Raw genomic sequence first — 19,619 nt, 5'->3', positions numbered from 1 at the left:
TGCTTGAGCTACATGAGAGCTTCTCAAAAAAACCCCAAATCAAATGAAACTAATAAAAATAAAACAATGGGTTAAGAAACAACAAACTAGGACATAGTTGTCAGCAGAAATTCCCTGCAACGTTTTCTGCTCTTTTCTCCTTTCCCAGGTACAACATAAATCCTAGTCCTTCTTGCCCTAACACCAGCAACATTCACTTTTGATGACTCCTTCCCCAGGACAGCAATCATAGACCTCCACTTAGCCTCTCTGCTGTCCTGACCTCTAACTCAGAAAGCATTAATTTCCTCATCCTCTTACTCACTTCCCTTCTGGAAGCTGCCAAATCTCCAGTTGGCCTGCTGTGTTGCTTTCTCTGAACTCCACTAGAAAGGTCCTCAACTTTCCTTCTGAATCCATCTTTACATTGTTTTATTTGTAACAAAGACCTTGCACCAGGGATCCTGTGTCTCCTACTGCTATACTGTTGTTTGGTGGGCCACAGGAAGAGAACTGAAGGAGATCTTCTCAGAACAGGTTATCTTACATGACTTCTGACACATAAATGAATTTGTGAACCCAGGATCCATCATTTTGACTTTTTGTTAATCTACCTGATAGCATTTGTATTTACCAATGCCCCCACCAGAATCCAAAAACCCAACTTTTGGATGATGATGCATCAGAAAATACAGTCAGTGTCCCAGATGAACAAAATCAGGTAGATTGATTCCCAATTTTCTGAAAAACCACCATACTGATTTCCAAACTGGCTGTACAAGTTTGTACTCCCACCAACAGTGAAGGAGTGTTCCCCTTGCTTTGCATCCTCTCCAACATAAACTGTCATCAGTGTTTTTGATCATAGCCATTCTGACAGGTGTAAGATGGTATCTCAGAGTTGTTTTGATTTGCATTTCCCTGATGACTAAGGATGTTTAACAGTTCCTTAAATATCTTTCAGCCATTTAGGATTCTTCTGTTGAGTATTCTCTGTTTAGCTCTGTAGCCCATTTTTCAATTGGATTGTTCAGTATTTTCATGTTTAGTTTCTTGAATTCTTTAGAAATTTTAGAGATCAGCTCTGTCAGATGTGGGGTTGGTGAAGATCTTTTCCCACTCTGTAGGCTGTCGTTTTGTCTTATTGACCATGTCCTTTGCCCTACAAAAGCTTCTCAGTTTTAGGTGGTCCCATTTAATAATTGTTGCTCTCAGTGTCTGTGATACTGGTGTTATATTTAGGAAGTGGTCTCCTGTGCCAATGCGTTCAAGACTACTTCCTACTTTCTCTTCTATCAAGTTCAGTGTAGCTGGATTTATGTTGAGGTCTTTGATCCACTTGGACTTGAGTTTTGTGCATTGCAACAGATATGGATCTACTTGCAATCTTCTACATGTTGACATTCAGTTATGCCAGTACTATTTGTTGAAGATACCTTCTTTTCTCCACTGTATAGTTTTGGCTTCTTTGTCAAAAATCTGGTGTTCATAGGTGTGCGAATTAATGTCAGGATCTTCAATTTGATTCCATTGGTCCACATGTTGGGTTTTATGCCAGTACCAAGGTGTTTTTATTACTGTAGCTCTATAGTAGAACTTGAGGTCAGGGATCATGATGCCTCTAGAGGTTGCTTTATTGTTTTAGCTATCTTGGGTTTTTTGTTTTTCCTTATGAAGTTTAGTATTGTTCTTTCCAAGTCTGTGAAGAATTGTGCTGGGATTTTGATGGGGATTGCATTGAATCTGTAGCTTGCTTTTTGTAAGATTGCCACTTTTACTATGTTAATCCTATCTATCCATAAGCATGGGAAATCTTTCCATTTTCTGATATCTTCTTCAATTTCTTTCTTCAGAGACTTAAAGTTCTTATCATACATGTCCTTCCTTGCTTAGTTAGAGTTACCCCAAGGTATTTTATATTATTTGTGGCTATTGTAAAGGGTGATGTTTCTCTGATTTCTTTTTCAGCCCATTTATCATTTGTATATAGGAGGGTTACTGATTTTTGTGAGTTAATCTTGTATCCTGACACATTACTGAAGGAGTTTATCAGCTGTAGGAGTTCCCTAGTAGAATTTTGGGGGTCACTTATTTATTCTATCATATCGTCTGCAAATAGTGAACGTTTGACTTCTTCCTTTCTAATTGCTATCTCTTTGATCTCCTTTTGCTGTCTTATTGCTCTAGCTAGAACTTCAAGTACTATATTGAATAAATATGGGCAGAGCGGACAGCCTTGTCTTGTTCCTGATTTTAGTGGAATCGCTTTGAGTTTCTCTCCATTTAATTTGATGTTGGCTGTTGGCTTGCTGTAAATTGCCTTTATTATGTTTAGGTATGTTCCTTGTATTCCTGATCTCTCTAGGACCTTTATCATGAAGGGTTGTTAGATTTTGTCAAAGGCTTTTTCAGCATGCAATGAGATAATCATGTGTTTTTTTTTCCTTCAGTTTGTTTATATGGTATATTACATTGACAGATTTTCCTATGTTGAACCATCCTTGCATCCCTGGGACAAAGTCTACTTTGGATAGAGAGAGAAGGGGCTGCCTTTTACTCCTCTGCTCCTGCAGTCCACTCTTATTTAGCAATGAGTGGCAAGTATCTAAAGTGCTACTCCGCAGGAGATGAAGAACTGAACATTCCCACCTACTCTTCTATGATTATGAAGGTCCTTTTTCCTCAAGGAGGAACTGTAGAGAATGACAGGTAGAGAGAAAGGGACTGAAAAGGACCATTTGTGGACATCAGCTTTTCAAGCTCCAATTACAAAATATGCATATCTCTGTCAACTCTCTGGTAAAATGGTATAATCCATGAGTGGTAACATCTTTCCTAATATACACAGCAAGTATGCCCCATGTTGGAGACCCCTTTTGAGACATATGGATACCAACACAGTAACATTCTCTGACTATAAACATATAAATAGTTTGATCAGAAGTTGACAATACCCTTTGATGTGAACAGCAAAAGCCCTTGCCCAGTCAAGGCCAGCAGACCTTCTGTATAAGGGAAAAAACCTTGTTTTACAATCTCAAGATGGGTACCCTGATGTCAGAAACATACACTTAGAGGCATGGCAGAAATGGGAGGACTAGCATCCTCTTAATGAGATAAATACTCACATACCACATGAACTCCTCTTCATCCAGCTGCCTGCAGATCCTCACTGCCATGCTTGTTCACCTTCTGAGTTCTGACTCACAGAGCAATAACTTTTTCTTTTGCTCCCTTCTCTAGATACCGGCCAGAATCCCAAGCCTCATTGTCGTGATACTCAGGGCATTTTCATTCTCTCATAAGGCTCCCCCACACCCTAATTCTGTGACCCCTGACTCCTTTAGGAGGTGAAGCTTAGTGGAAGGTCAAGGCATTTTGGCCTTCTATTACCCATCTCTCTCCCTATGGCAGCTGAGACCTGCAACTCACTTGTGTAGTGGGTAGCTGTTCCAGCTTTGACCTGGAAGTACTACCCCCATTGAGGCTTCTGGTAACTGTCACACCTATGAGGCAGGGCCAAGACAGGAGCCCTTAAGACCTGAGATCCAGAGAACACCACTGGACTGCACTTCACCTCTCCCGGACCCCGTAACCTATCCCTTCACTTGTAAGTTACCCCACAAAATAAACTTCCCTTTTAACTACGTGGAGTTGCCTTAATACTTCCAGCAATACACTTGCCCTGTGTTTTCCCTCTCAGAGGCCAGTGAGATTGACCTTGAGCTTAGTTTCTGTGTCCATTTTAAAATTCTTTTAGCTATGAGACTAAGAACCTGAAAAGAGGACTATATATCCCTTGGTAATATTCCCACTTTTAGGCTTAAGCGTGTATGTGTCTTTCATTCTCTATTCCATTTCATTCTGCATCTACTACTTTGGCTCAGATGCCTTTTTGACTTTGCCTACTTAAACTAGTTTATCTTCCTTCAAGGCTGAAGGTACAGAGACAAGTCACTGCCTTAACCTTTCCTCTTAAAATGCCTTACAGCCCAGGGACAACGGACTAGATCTACTCCCAAGCAACAATGAACGTACAAGACACACCATCCCAGGATGACAACAACTATCTGAAATACAGAGCCTGTTCTCTGGTGCAGATTCTCTTATAGCAACCAGTCTCCCAGGTCGATGACGTATAAGGACCACCATGTAGTGCTACAGCTCAGGCACAGATTAAGGACTACTTAATTATTTATACCTCCTGGCCACGATTCAATTCTTGCTCTATTTAAATCAAAAGCTCATTCCAACACCCTGAAGATGGACCTGGGAATCACTAGACCCCTTTATGTGTCCTTCCTAATGTGCCACCTTTGACTAACACGCCTCTCTCTGTTTTTCACACAAAAAGGGAAGAAATGCATCAACCATCTTTATCAGCCACAAAAGGAGAACACAGGCATCCCACGTAAAATAATTATAAACTTGACCCTATTATTGTGAAACTAAGGCTGCTGGGGGTAGCCATAGTGGAATTTCCCCACCTTCGCAGGTTGTCAACATCATCTACCACAGACTGTTTCAGAGTAGGCATTCCACTGTTCTTGAACTCAAATACTTGTGGGACTTACAATATGAAACAATAACTTGGTTTTTATTTGTTTTTGGTGAGCTACTTAACAAGAGTGACTTTTATAGTGCTTTTAAAATTGTGATATTTTATCCCCTCGTGAATTGCAAGATGAAATTTTTAATGAAATAGAATTCAATAATATTAAATGAGAATTCAGTGTGTGCTTTGAGAGACTTCTTTCATTGTACATGTTACTGTGATGGAAACTGTATTCTTATTATGGATTCAATTGGAGAAAAAAAGGAAAGCTTATACTTGACAATAATACCTTCTGTGTGATGATAAGCAGAAGGCAACAAATAGAATTTCATAAATTAATAATGACTATTGCACAGCATTTTGATCTACAGCCTCAACAGGAAATCCTGGCACACAGAGCATCTTGCACAACTGCCATCAGCAAGGTGCTTTTGCTTTCAAAGTACTGCAGATTGACGACACTCTTTATCTGCCCTAAAATCCTAGTGCTAAGAAGGAAACAAATTACTCATCAGAGCATGTGCATCGCTTTGCAGCTGCTCCAAAAGCTCGGCATGCTTATACAGGTCCCGACATTACTGGCACATCATGAACTAGCACTGCCTTCGCTCAAGAAATGGGTACACCAACCTGGCAGCAGTAAGAGACAGATCTGCCTGGAATGTTCCGTAGCGAAGTGCACAAGACCCATATCTGCAGAGGCAAAGAGGGCTCTGCAGTTCAGTTCTGGCTAAATGCCACAGGATTCCTTCTAATAAGTCTGTGCCTTCATTCTGAGAAAGCCAGGGACTCTCCTTAGAGTAACTGAGCAGCTAGGTTTTGGGGTGACTGTGATGAGTAAAATGATCAGTGGTAAATTAAATTATTTATTAAAAAGGGGGTTTGAAATGTTAAAAAAATGTGGCATGGGTAATATTTAAATGAGAGGATCAGATTTATTTTTACCAATAAATTAGTCATGCAGCTACACTCTGTATTTCTAGAAACATAACTAATACCAGTATTGAAGCTCCCTATCAAAAGACCTATTATTTAAAAGCAATCAGACTAAGGTTTGAATGTGGTTCACTCTTAAAGGATTCATGTTTTGGAGACATGGCCCTGAGGGTGCAGTGATGAGGTGCAGGGTTTTCAGGAGGTGAAGCCTAGTGAAAGGTCACTGCTTTTTGGTTTTCAAATGTGATCACTTATTCTCACGAGGGCTTCTTCGTTTGTGATACCATCTGCCTATAGGCCTCCCCCAGAGGTCCCTTCACGGACCCTCTCCAATCTTGGACTTTGATCTGTGACGGTAGAGCTGGCAGCTAAAGAAACCTCTTAACCTAACCGGCTTTAGGCAGTTCATTACAGTAACAAAAAAATGCACTACTACAATTAGAGCTCTAAATATAATTATGAAAAGTGGGTTGGTGTGCACATTTTCAGAGGAAAAGACAAGGGAATTTTCTTATTTATAAACTTTAACTAAAATAGAAAATTTAAGACTTCTAAATATAAAGTTATTACCAGGATATCAGTCAAGGTGTAAAGAGTAGAGAATGGAAGAGCTAACAGACAAAATGGACCAATTTCTGAGTATAAAGTAGTGATGTATAAACTTAAAAGAACAATTATAGGTATTAAAAACTAATGTGTTTGGATTCTATTTGATGTATTGCAAAGTGTTATTACCGGAAACCAAAAAACAGGAGGATAATATACGATTGAGTTAGGTTAGGAAAACACAAGAAAGTATTGTAAAGAGGCAGACACTCAATATTTGTACACATCTAATGTACACATCTAACAGTATATTCTCATGACATGTAAAATTAAAACTAGTGATGAAAAATAAAAATTCTTTTTATAATAATATCACAAAGTATACTATATTTGGCAATTAATCTGATAGAAATATTTGAGATGCATATGAAACATGTCATATTCTTTGCCATTCAAAACAAGAACAAAGATATAAATAAGGGAAAGTAAGTTATACTCAGTTAATAACCAAACCAAATCATTCTATAAATTCAATGCTAAGATATAAAGTAAGTACCACACTTATTTGATATCATGGCAAAATAATTTAAAACATCATTTTCAGATCAAAAGTAAGAAGCTAATAACAACATTCTTAGCTCACTAATATGAACCCAGTATTAAGTAACTAAAAAATAATGTACTAGGAGAGAAGTAAATGAATAGAACAGAGTGGGACAAAGAACACATCTACATACATAGTTATTTACTATATCTTTAAGTTTGCATTTCAAGTCAACAGGAAAATCAGGGAAGGATGGGTTGCTAAGCTATAGTGGAATAAGGACAAGAAGTTACACATCCACAAACAAGAACACATTCTGGGTTAATGTGATATGTAAACTACATATAGGATATATTTGGGCTGAATGTTTCCCTTAAACAATAAATACCAACAATCCACAACAGAAAGGACTAAAAGATTTGACGAGGTAAATTTCAAAGTTCTGTTGAGTAAAGTGAATAAGCTTCATAATTCTATCTTACTAAGACATAAAAGCTGGCAAAACTATTTTATTTTAGAAAGCCCAAGTGTGGTTGCCCTGACTTCTGAGCAGGGGATTGTCACAAGTAACTGAAAGCGAACACACGTGGAGGAGAGTAGCTGTGGGTTTAGTAATGTATGTCCTTAACATTATGTCTCATGGGAATGGTTCAGATTGTAACACATAACAGGCTACGCACTTATAGGCACTTTTCTGTGCATATATGATGATGATTCCAGACAGATTAGAATGGGCACACACATGACTCTGTGTTGCGAGCTAATGATAATGCTATGCCTTTTCACACGGCAGGCTGTCAATGCTGCGGAACTGAGGGGTGGAACATAGTACAGGGGTCTGAGAAAAGAGGAGACAGAAAAAACTTCTGATTAACCTATAGTTTTACATATTTCTTCAAAGAATGTGTACTGTTCTTAGAATTCTTGTGTGTATATTTTGTGAACCTGTGTACACATATATGCACACATGCATGTGTGTGCACATGGAGTAAGAGACTGACATCAAGTATATTTCCAAACTGTTCTCCACCATTGTTTTTGAGATCAGGTCTCTCATCAAACCTGGCATTCATCAACTCAGCTCAATTGGCCAGCAAGGTCCTAGAGATCCTGTCTGCCTACTGAGGGCTGTGATTAGGGGTGCTCAAGTCTACTTCTATGTAAGTACTAGAGACCCAAGCTCCGTTCTATACATCCACATAAGTAACAACTAAATAATTTAAGAAATTAAAAACCAGTGGAAACTGGAGAAAGGGCATCACATACGACCCACAACATTCAAGACTTGTGCCCCATGTTCGATTAAAATATAAAACATAGAGAGCACACTCTACCTGTGAGTCCAAGATGCTGGAGATTTCATGGACACCAACATTTACTTCATCCAACTGCAAACAAAACAAATTTCTGGCAACCTGGACGAAATCTAAAATTAACACATTTTGATAAGAAAATAGCATTCGTTTTCATTTAAACAAATATTACTTTCTTCTCTGGGAAGTTAACATTATGAACTTCAGATTAACCTACACAAATTATCCTAAAATAGTATTGACCAAAGTGACAGGTAAATATAAATTTAAATAATAGAGAAGCCATTTTTTATCACACTTCCGTTAGCTTTGTCACATAATTCAGTTAAGAAACAATAAAGCAAACACGTATCATAGACATCTAATTCTCTAATTCTCACATTATGCACACAATGCTTTCTGGGGAGAAAAGGCAATATTATGACATGGCTTTTCAGGGTTAAAGAATCTAAGGCTTCATAACAGCAACAGCCAGTTTATGTAACAGCTGTATGTGCTTAGGGATCATCCTCACACCATTCTTCAACTCCTTTGAGGCAGGTCCTCCTTCTACTGTACAGATGAAGAAAGCCTGTCTCAGCCCGAATTTGCTCAAGTTATCAAGGCCACTTGTCAAGCTGAACATCAGAGCAGTCCATAACTGTGATGTTTACTCACCTATGTATCCTCAGTAAGTTTTAACTGTAGCTATTACACTGTAATTCAAAGGATCCTTATAAATGTTCTCTGTTCTGACTTTACACATTTCTGCTTATACTTCATGGGTGCATCATCTTTTTTTGTTTTCCTAAGGGTATTAATTAGTTTATCTAAAGTTATCTTCTGCTCTCACCATTTTTTTTCTTTTTTTTTTCTGTTTATCTGATCTTTTGGGCTCCAATTTTATGTCATTTTATCAACTGTCCACAAACTCTTGATTTTGAGTTTTTATTTAACAATTAATAAGGCACTAAAAAAGTTGGCTGGAAATTACGTGTGCATAACTTGCCTTGTCAACTGGAAGGATTATTTTACTATAGGAAAACAATCTGGTGGTCTGCTGGCATTTTTGTTTAGATTCCTCAGAGATACGCCTTAAATCCCCTGCTATGATTATAAACATGGATGCAAATGTCATTGAGCATCTGGGTACATGTTTTGAACAATGACTAACCACAGACAACCCCCAATTCCCTTGCTGCTAACAAATATAGTTTCACAATGTCTCTGGTTTAATTTATCAATGAACTATGTACCTTCTCCCAGGAAGTTTAATGTGGTGATATTGTGTTACCCAAAATATTGTGCATCCTAATAAATTTATCTGGGGTCAGAGAACAGAACAGCTGATAGATAGAGAGGCCAGAAAATGGTGGCACACACAGCTTTAATCCTAGCATTCTGAAGGCAGAGATCCATCCGTATCTCTGAGAGTTCAAAGCCACACTGGAAACAGCCAGGCATGGTGACTCAGGCCTTTAATCCCAGGAAGTGATGGCAGGAAGCAGAAAGGTATATAAGGCGTGAGGACCAGGAACTAGGCTGGTCAGGCTTTTAGCAGCAGTTCAGCTGAAACCCATTCAGACGAGGACTCAAAGGCTTCCAGTCTGAGGAAACAGGATCAGCTGAGGAATTGGCAAGGTGAGGTATCTGTGGCTTGTTCTGTTTCTCTGATCATTCAGCATTCACCCCAATACCTGGCTCTGGGTTTGATTTTATTAATAAGACCTTTAGAGATTCGTGCTACAGTTTAAGGAAGTAATAGGTGCTACACTGCTTGAGAAAATGAAAAGGCAGCATGGATAAAAGTCCATATCAGCATTTCTAAGAACTCTGATTTCAATGTGCAGCCGAAACCAGCCTAGAGTCATGCTGGTACTCCATGCTAGCTTGCCCTGGGTGTAGTCCTCCATCTTCAGATGCCTGGGCTGCACCGGCCTCTGCACACTAATGTAGGGACTGCTTTCTCTGCACCCCTCTTCTGTCCTCACAAGTTGTGATTTCGTTGTTGTTGTGGTGGTATGTATATTTCTATTTCCTATTACTATTATTTGGGGGGTGATTTTCAAGAGAAGATGGGACCCCAAATATATTTTTCCTCATTTCATATATAAAAAGTGAATTTCTTTATTTCAATAGAGATATTTTAAAATGATACAATGTAGCCGGGCGGTGGTGGCGCACGCCTTTAATCCCAGCACTCGGGAGGCAGAGCCAGGTGGATCTCTGTGAGTTCGAGGCCAGCCTGGGCTACCAAGTGAGTCCCAGGAAAGGCGCAAAGCTACACAGAGAAACCCTGTCTCGAAAAACCAAAAAAAAAAAAAAAAAAAAAAAAAGATACAATGTAGCATTTATTATGTGTATTTTAGAACAAATGTTAGAAGGTAACCATTACATTCAAATAGTAGAATAGACAAATAGGAAACAGTTTTTGGAAAATAACTTAGTGATAGATATTGAAATTCCAAACCATTGTGGAGGTTATCCTATTAAAAAAAGAGAAGAAATTGCTACATTTGAAAGTATAAATGTAGATTTATAAAAGCTGCAATAAATATAGATTTGTAATAACAGCTACTGAGAAACCATCAATATGCCAAGTGTATAAAACCTTGGAGCATTATGCCATCTCTAAGAATAATTACTCAGTACAATAAAAACTTCCTATTCCACTAGCTGAAAGGAAAGGAAGTAGATGTAATTAGTAGTGAAATTAAAATTTGTATATTTTGTACTAATTTCTTTTGTTATTATTAAAGCAATGTTTATGCAGTAAATAAAACATGCAAAAAGAACGTGATCAACTAATGATATTTAGAGCTAATGGGTCCTGATACAGGTCTCTCTTTTGCTGATCCAGCCAGGTTAGTATCAATAGCTGTTTTTAAAGTACCTGTTAAGGAATTTGTAGTAGCATGGTGTGAGTTTTCATTCTCCCTCTGAGGAACAAGCTCTCTTAATGAAAATGGGTCACAATAACTTTCACCAACTGTCTGTGATAATACAACACGATGCACTTAAGACATTACCTCCAAAAGACACAGTCCCCTTTGAGTCAGCCTGGACCTGCTGTCTCAGGGCTTCATGTTGTTCCTTTGTTGGCTGAATACCGAGGTAATTGAGAGCCTGAAAGGAAATGGTCTTATGAGAAGCAATTTTCAAACCTCTAAAGGGTAAAACATTTCACTAGAACTATATTTTACAAATCACCAGGGGGAACCGTGACCAGAATTAGATCCCACGGAAAGTCTGCTGACTGTAGATTAACTACCTATAAACGATTACCTTTCCGAGTCTGCCATGCCTCACCCCCACAGCAAATATCTTGGCTAATGCCATATTTACAAACACAGCTGTAGGACCAAAAATAAAATTATTTTCTAGTCTATGTGATTTTTGCAGAAGAAATATAACAGAAAAATTTTACTGAAGTCAAGTTTATAGATAACACTCAAAAAACATGAAAAACATTCAGCTGTTATCTTGAGGATAGAAATGAAGTTGATAGAATTGTGTTAAATGGAAAATATTCTTAATTTTGACTAGTTTAGGGTTACATATAACACAAACAAAAAGAAAAGTTTTCTCTGACACCCATTTCTCCATCAGGCTCTTCTCCTTCGGTAAAGTAACTTCTGTCTTTAAAATAAAATGTGTAGATACTCCTACTTGTACTCTACTGTCTTTTCCATGATCTTTAGCCTTAAATAGAACCATCCATAATTTCCGGCTAAAAGACATTTGCAGCCCACTTTGCCCTTTGATGAGGTCCTGGGCTATGTATGTGCTAGACAGCAGCGAAGTGCTGGAGAGCATGCAGGAAGTCGCCTAACAAAAGTAGAGAAAGCGGTTCTCCCCTTCGCCTTCAGGAAAAGGGAGAAGGGAAAGAGAAGTGATCAGGCATCTTGACTCACAAGGAACCTCAGCAATGATGGTGGAATAGGCGGTCTACCAGGAACCTCAACAATGATGGAATAGGTGGTCTATCTGAAAGGCTGGAATGTGGGTCCCTGACACTTGGAGCCTCTTGGCTTCTCCCTGGTTATTTTCTTCTGGACTTCTTTATGGTAAGAACATTAAGTTTCCAATGCTAGCTCGATTCTCTAGTTATATATATTCCAAACTAATTTTAATGTATAAGAACTGTCTGGATGCCCTACCATTGGATTCTAGCAAGAGTGCATAGAATGTTAGTCACATTAAAGCTAAACAAAATTTATTAAAGGAGAAGATATTAACAGATATCTTCTCCATTTGGAATATGTTCAAATAGTCACCAATTCTTGAACCAAATACTTATTTGGTACTTACTATTTGTCAGGCACATAACTGCACAATGATACTGACAAATAACATACAGTCTCTATCCTTAAAAAGTATATGGTCTTTAGGGTGAGAATAATGTACAAACAATTTTAGTAGGTACAATGTTTTACTTAACACAAGTGCACAGAGGACACACTATCACTAAAAGCATTTACATAGAGGCACACAATTTGACTGGGCACAGTGGAGGAAACAGAAAGAAGGTCGAGGACAAGGAAAGATTCTTAAAGTGTTTTTAAGGTTGGTTTAGAACCATCCATCTACCCTATCAAAGCCAGAAGCACTGTTTACATACATTCAAGAAAGACTTTTTAGCATTTGTGTATTCTTTTCATCTTGAAAAAAGTTACAAATATTTTTTAAAAGAATACAAAGAACACCTACGTACTTGGCTATCTTAAAATATTTAATGATATTTGTTTAAAATCTACACATATTTTCAAGAAATAAGGCTATAGATTGAGCTGAAAGCTTCCTCTATGGATCTTCAGAATAAATGCTAGCCTAAGGTCATTACATTCTTCTTGTCCATTCTTTACTATTATTTAGTATGTAAGTATATGTCCTCTAAATAATGTCTACTTTAATTTGTGCATTTAAAATTTTACTCAAACAATGTAACCTAAAAGGATAACTACAATTTTTTTATTTTATCTTAACTTAATGATTTTGCAACTCTTCAATATTGCCTACCTACATAGTTCACTTATTTTGTGGTATTTCATTGAATGGATATATTACAATTTATTATCCATTCTCTGATTGACAGGCATTTATAATCACTTCACCATTTTTAGTACAAAACACTATATATGTCTGTTGGTCTGACCGACAGGTAGGGCAGAGGCAGGACCGGTCCAGCAGTTCTCTCCCTGGGGATGAGCGGGATGGTGAGTGTCGGACGGCCCAGACCCTCCATTCCACGGAAGAGAAGCACACTGGGCCAGGAGTCTTTTCAAAGCAGGAACTCGCTTTATTGCATCAGGAGTGAACTTATATAGGTTGGGGTGATGGGGGGGATGGGGTAAGGATAGCGGGCCAATGAGATGATGCCATCTCAGCAGTTATTAGACAGAGGCGATTCTAGGCCGGGTAGTGCTGAGTCACTTGTATGCGGAAGTCATGTCCCAGGACAGGTCATCAAACTCAAGCTAGGCTCAGGAAGTTACACTGGGCCTCATGCCTGGGCCTTATGGGGCCCAACACATGTCCTCTTTTATAGATGCATGTAAATTTTTCTACCGTACATGCGTGTAAGAGGAGGTGCTGAATCACAGGCTCAGCTTTACTAATGCTCTATTGTTCTTCGACTATGGGTACTCATTAAATATGCCAGCAATATAAAAACAATCTTACCTTCTTACATTCTTAACAGAATTTGTTGTTTTCACATCTTCACTTTGTCATGATATCAGAAATATGTTAGTTTGAATTCCTCTAGTTACAAGAAAATGAGACACATTTTGTATGTTTGCTAGCAACAATTGACTCATAAGTGGTTAGAAATATTATTTAAATTTTAGGACATAGAGTTTTAGGATGTAAGTTTTAGTCCTGGTTGGGAATCTGGATTTGGTCTTCACTACTGACAACCAAAACAGTAGATATTGCTAAATGTCCTCTGAGGAAGATGATTATACTCCTGATGTTGAGAACCACTGCTCCGGGAACAATCACTATTACTAATTTGTGTGGTTTTCCAGATTTTTTTTCCTCTGAATATGGTGCATGTGTATAAACTTACAACTATTATATATTTTTTTACAAATTAAGTTTTACTCTATACAATGTTTAAAAGTTATCTGTATCCAACCTTGGTCTCAACAATTCTCGCTCATATAAACCCTCCTCTTTCTCGCTAATTGGACTCCCAGAGCTCCACCCGGGGCCTAGCCATGGATCTCTGCATCCAGATCCCTCAGTCGTTGGATGGGGTTTCTAGCATGACAATTAGGGTGTTTGGCCATCCCATCACCAGAGTAGGTCAGTTTGGGCTGTCTCTCGACCATTGCCAGCAGTCTGTTGTGGGGGTGTCTTTGTGGATTTCTGGGGACCTCTCTAGCACTTTGCTTCTTCCTATTCTCATGTGGTCTTCATTTACCATGGTCTCCTATTCCTTAAAGAGGAGGGTTTATGAGCGAGAATTGTTGAGGGGGGCGGGAGGGGGGAGAACAAGGGAATCCGTGACTGATATGTAGAACTGAATTGTATTGCAAAATAAAAAAAATTAGTTAGCAAAAAAAAAAAGTTATCTGTATCTAAAAATTTATCACAGCTTACCATACTGTGTATTTTGCATCTATTGTATGCTTTTGGAAATTGTTCTAACAGTACACTGTTAACTGAACGAGCTTTTCAAAGTTCCCCCTATTATTACTATTAGGTCGTATCACATTCCCATTGCCTAGTCATCCTACAACACTGGCCACTCTTTGCTCTAAACTAATCATAAATGTATACAGACTTCTGGGATTATTTGGGTTTTCATTTCTGAAGGCTTCTGTGAGAAGTAAAACCCATAGTTTCCTCTTGTTGAACTGTCTTTCGTTAGGGTACTTATGCCTGGAAATGAGTAACAGGTGAGAAAAGGTCCATGTTCTCGTCTAGATGGCAAAAAGTGAGGGCTTAACAGGTAGGAACTATAGGTGAAGAAATATTCAATTTCACTGATAAAACAGAAGACAAAAAGAGATTGCAAGGCAGTACAGTATGACAGTCGGTGCTACAAAAAGGTAAATATGGCAGTATTTGCCCAAGTAATCATAGAAATTCTGGGAAAAGAGGTAGATTTGACCATCATTTAAACAACAGGAAGATTTAAATTGGTGATGAGAAGGGTACTACTTGGAACTTGGAGCAAAGGTAGAGATGAGAATAATTATGATGTTTATTCTAATTATAATGTGTTTATTCTAGCTACGCAGTTTCATATTCTTCTACAAACATGAAAGTCAGTATCTATAAATCTCACAGGAAGACGGGGTGTCGAGTCCTAGCACTGTATCCAGATGTGGTAGAGTTTTCTTCTCAGCTCCTCAGGAGCTTCCTCCACTTTCAAGTGCTTTTCACCTTTAGTTTCATTGTTTTAATCGTCTTCTGTTTCTCGTACATGATGCGCTCAGTGCTTTACTCTTCTTGTTAGTTCCTAGTGCACTGCCATCAGCTTTAAATTTCATGTGGACCTGACTACTTTCTTCTTTATAATTTAGTAATCCTTCATTTTTTAAAACAATGAACAATGCTGCCTTAATTCATTGCACTTACTGCTACCAAATATGAAAGCTACTAAACTTTTTCATAATTTTGATTATAGTTTGTAAGATATATATATATGGGGGTACACATCTCTGCATGGACATCAAAGGACATTATTGGCTGTTACTCCTCAGTCACCTTCCACCTGGTTTTTTCAGACAGGTATCTCACTGGCTTGGAGCTTGCCAAATAGACTAAGCTGGTATCTTAGTCAGGGGTTCTATTTCTATGGAACACCATGACCAAAAGCAACTCTGAGAAGAAAGACTTTATTTCAGCTTACAGCCCTCAAGTCAAATGCTATCATGGAGGGAAGTCAGAACAGGAACTCCAGGCAGGAACCTGGAATCAGGAACTGAAGCAGAGACCATGGAGGGGTTCTGCTTACTGGCTTGCTGTCCATGGCTTGCTCAGTCTGCTTTCTTATAGAACCCAGGACCAACTGCCGAGGGTTAGCAGTACCTACCCACTGTAGCCTGGACCCTCCCACATCAATCATTAATCAAGAAAGTGCCCTTCAAACTTGCCTACAAACCAACCTGAGGAAGACAATTGTGTTTTGTTTTGTTTTCAACTGAGAGTCCTTCTTCCCAGATGACTTCAGCTTGTGTCAAGTCACCACAAAAGCCAACCAGTACAACTAACCGGCCAGTGGACTTCAGAGATCTGCTTATCTGCACTTCTCCACAAGCCTGGCTTTTTAAAATGTGAGTTCTGGAGAACTGAACTCAGCTTCTCATGCTTACATGGCAAGCTCTTTACCCACTGAGCCATTACCCTAGCCAAAGAGAAAGAAACTAATTTGAACGTCAGTTTAGTAACCAAAGGTTTTATTTGTATTTCACACTAGTGAACTAGTATGAACTTCCAAATTGAAATGTTATTAAATAATGGAAACCCAAACTGTCACTCACTTAATTAAATAAGCTACTTCAAGAAACCAATGGTTCCACAACACAGCTCTTTCCTGCTGTCTTGTGAAGAAAATGAAATTTTAAGAGATTTACCATTTCCAGTTTCTCTGCCTTCAGGCGAACAGAAGGATTTAGGGAAATCTTCTTTCCTTGAGGTCCAGAATCATCATCAGTCCAGGCAGGAGCAATCTCTAGAAGACAACAGGGTGCACATTAATTGGAGATCTAATTGGAATAGAACTTTTCATTTGACAAGCTGTGTTCTGGGCTCCTGCTGTTCAAAAATAATTCTGGTTAAACAGTTGGCAGGTCTTACTTTTGTTTTTATGAAAATTTCCCCTGTGAGTCTAAAATGTATCATATAAATCAGCTTTACTTGAGTGCTAAAAGATATAATATACAGCATAGTAAATTATGCATTATGAAGTCTCATGGAAATGTTAGCCTAAAAGACAGATACCTAACTATTATGATGCTCTCACCACAATGCCCTGGTAACTGTAAGGCAAAGGCCTTGTTGTTCAAGCAAGTGAAACAATATTAGCGAGTCAGAAAGACCATGATATTTCCTTGACTGGAAAAGAGTACCACCACAGGAACTGTGGCAGTAGTCTAGAAAACCTCTAAGTGTAACTTCTAACACTTACGCATTAAAGGACGATGTGGACATGCAACTTTCTGAGCTAAAAATCCCATTCCATTTCACAAAAGGACTGGATTTCTAGCAATAGAAGTAGACTTTTAAGAGTTAACGAAAATACTCTCCTCACCCATTTCCCTGTATGTTTTCAACACAGCTTAATTATGCAGATATGCTTTTTTGTGTCTGCAGGAATGTGAAATTAGGTGCCACCAGAGACCAGCCCTTGAGAAACAATTTAATATGCCACATTTTTAAAGACAAATTTCTACAATTTTATGTCAATCCTTCCTATCTAAGTTGTCACTGTTCTAAATACACTCTTAAATGGTATTTTACTAGTTCTACATAGAAACAAGAGGAAGAGAAAAAACTTTTTGAAATGTCACATCTTTATGCAGTGTTTTAATTTTTTTTAATTTCTCAGAGCATCTGTCTCTAAGTACAGAATGATTTGCATTCTCTTTCTTAAGAACATAAGAAGCACATATGAAAATAAAGAGTCTTCCTCTAAACCTTTAACACATCCTCAACATTCTATGCAAAATCTTTAATATAGCTTATAGGTGTTAAGAGTATATATAAAAAAATTGTCACTGACTTTTAGCTCCAAATGGAATTAAACCCTAAGAAGGGTTGATTTTAGTGTGACAGAATTTTTACAATTCTGGTAACAGCAAGAAAGACTCTTTTGTTATCATGACATCTAATTGTTGGCCATGAGGTTAAAAAATATTAAATCCCTATTTTTAAGTATCAAGAGAAAGTCTGTAGCGAACTTAAAGTGTGGTAGAAAAGATTATCATGGGCTGAAATGGAATGGAAGAGCAAAGAGGTAAGGAACCTCTGTTCTCGACTTTAAGGTTGCATTTTGAGACCTGTTTTCAAATTGGTACCTGACCTACAATTAAAGGTCACTAACCTCAGGTGAACTCTAGCTAACCTATCTGTGGTTCAGCCCAAAACTAACTGGGCTTGAATGACTCAATTCAAGTGTGTGAAAGTGTCACTGAGTAGATGAAAGCAATGGGCAGAGGAGAGAGAAGGGGACACACATGACAGCCACATACACCAAGGCACACATGTTTACTGTTTTCCTACAGATTAAGTGCAATAATCTGGTATGGCAAAAGGTGGAAATAACGTTAGCTCTATTTTTACCTCTAGGCTGATAGTGAATGAGTTAGACTTGAGTTCATTAATCTTCATAATAACCACAATGGCATAGGTGTTGTTATTCTCACCCCCAAACCAGGGCCTGACAAGGTAAAGACTTGACCCAGGTTGCACATCCAGGCCACAATGCTATGGTCTGAATCTCTAGTGACTCCAAAAACCAGTGTTGCTATGAGTCCACATTTTTCATCATCAAATTTTCATCAAAGTACAAAGACTCAAGCTGATACTTGAAGAGGACTATAAGGGCAAAAATCAGTAAAGTTATGGAAACGACAAAAACTGAAAAAGAGACTGTGTGAAGAGAAAAGGGGAAGTGCTGTAAAACCATGCAGCCCTTGGTTTACTAGCAAGCACTGTGCCTTGACAAAGCTCGTTATCCTCTGCCTCCCTTCCTCTCCACACTGACTGCAGGTTCATTCTTGAAGAGGCAGGGCACAACATCAGTGCCTGTGGACAGCTCAGGGTTTAAGCCATAAATATCTGTCTGTCTGTCTCTCTCTCTCTCTGTGTCTCTTTGTCTCTCTCTACCTCAACCTCACATTTGCTCCTCTCTGGGGATCTTCTATTTCTGTTCTTTTTAGGATGAGAAGAAAGGAAATGCTGTGTAAGAATATGATCAAGAGTATGATCAACACTGTAAAAATAATTTTTAAATTTTACACAAAGCCTCAGAAGGCATTTTTCTCCATCGGCACTGGTTGAGTTTTAAAGAACTGAGTGTAAAGGAATGAAGTCTTGTCACATTGCTAACATAATCACACCCTTTCTTACTCCCTTAGGAGTAGCTTCCGTTTATTTGCAGTTCACTCACAAACTTGCTTATTATTCAACTTACTGCCATAATAAACAATTCTGAATTCTCAGACTAATTTATATAATGGACAGATAATCTCAAGTTATACTCATGTATAATACTGATCTTAAATATTCTAACCAATTTTACACTTGCAAATAACTCTGAGATGAAAACAGAGAAGAGCCATCTTATATATATTTTTGTTGAGGTTAATATTAAAACTTGTTTACATTTAAAAAAATACTGCAATGGTTTGAGTGTGAAATATCTCTGTGAATTCATAATTTGAATACTTGGTCTTTAGCTGTTAGGATTATTTGGGGAGGTTACAGAAGTTAGGGGAAGCTTAGGTATGTGGGACCTAGCTTGTGGAGGAGAGTCAGAAGGGCTGTGTGTCCCTTTAATGGTTTACATTCACTTCTGCTTTCAGCCTTCTCTGCAGCCTGATAGGGTAACCATGTGGGAAGCTTTGCTGCATGCTCCCACAGTCACGGAGTTTCTTAGCCATGCCTTTCCCACCATGATGCTGACTATTCCCTCTGATCCATCATTCCAAGTCATCTTGTCATCTCTTAGAGGCCTTTGTCGGGTATTTGGTCCACTAAAGAGTAACTAACATGAATACCCACTGACTAAAGGAGTCTAGATAGTGATGCT

The 19,619-nt window shown here is 38.4% G+C and overlaps 1 protein-coding gene across 6 annotated transcripts in view; it reads right to left on the bottom strand.

Moving 5' to 3' along the window:
* The window catches only part of Stxbp4 (syntaxin binding protein 4), a 150,550-nt gene that overhangs the window by 98,232 nt on the left and 32,699 nt on the right, over positions 1 to 19,619 (bottom strand). For all 6 annotated transcript variants that reach the window (XM_052759827.1, XM_052759831.1, XM_052759832.1 and 3 more), the window contains 3 exons: positions 16,441 to 16,538; positions 10,882 to 10,978; positions 7,895 to 7,986 (listed from right to left, as the gene is read on the bottom strand). In XM_052759827.1, the coding sequence (XP_052615787.1) occupies positions 7,895 to 7,986; positions 10,882 to 10,978; positions 16,441 to 16,538 (287 nt within the window). The remainder of the gene's footprint in view (positions 1 to 7,894; positions 7,987 to 10,881; positions 10,979 to 16,440; positions 16,539 to 19,619) is intronic.

This window comes from Peromyscus californicus, unplaced genomic scaffold (assembly GCF_007827085.1).
Source record: "Peromyscus californicus insignis strain IS unplaced genomic scaffold, ASM782708v3 Scaffold_3__1_contigs__length_106647218, whole genome shotgun sequence".
Taxonomy (NCBI): Eukaryota; Metazoa; Chordata; class Mammalia; order Rodentia; family Cricetidae; genus Peromyscus; species Peromyscus californicus.
The sequence above is the reverse complement of the archived record's forward strand: the minus strand, read 5'-3'. Positions and strand labels throughout refer to the sequence as shown.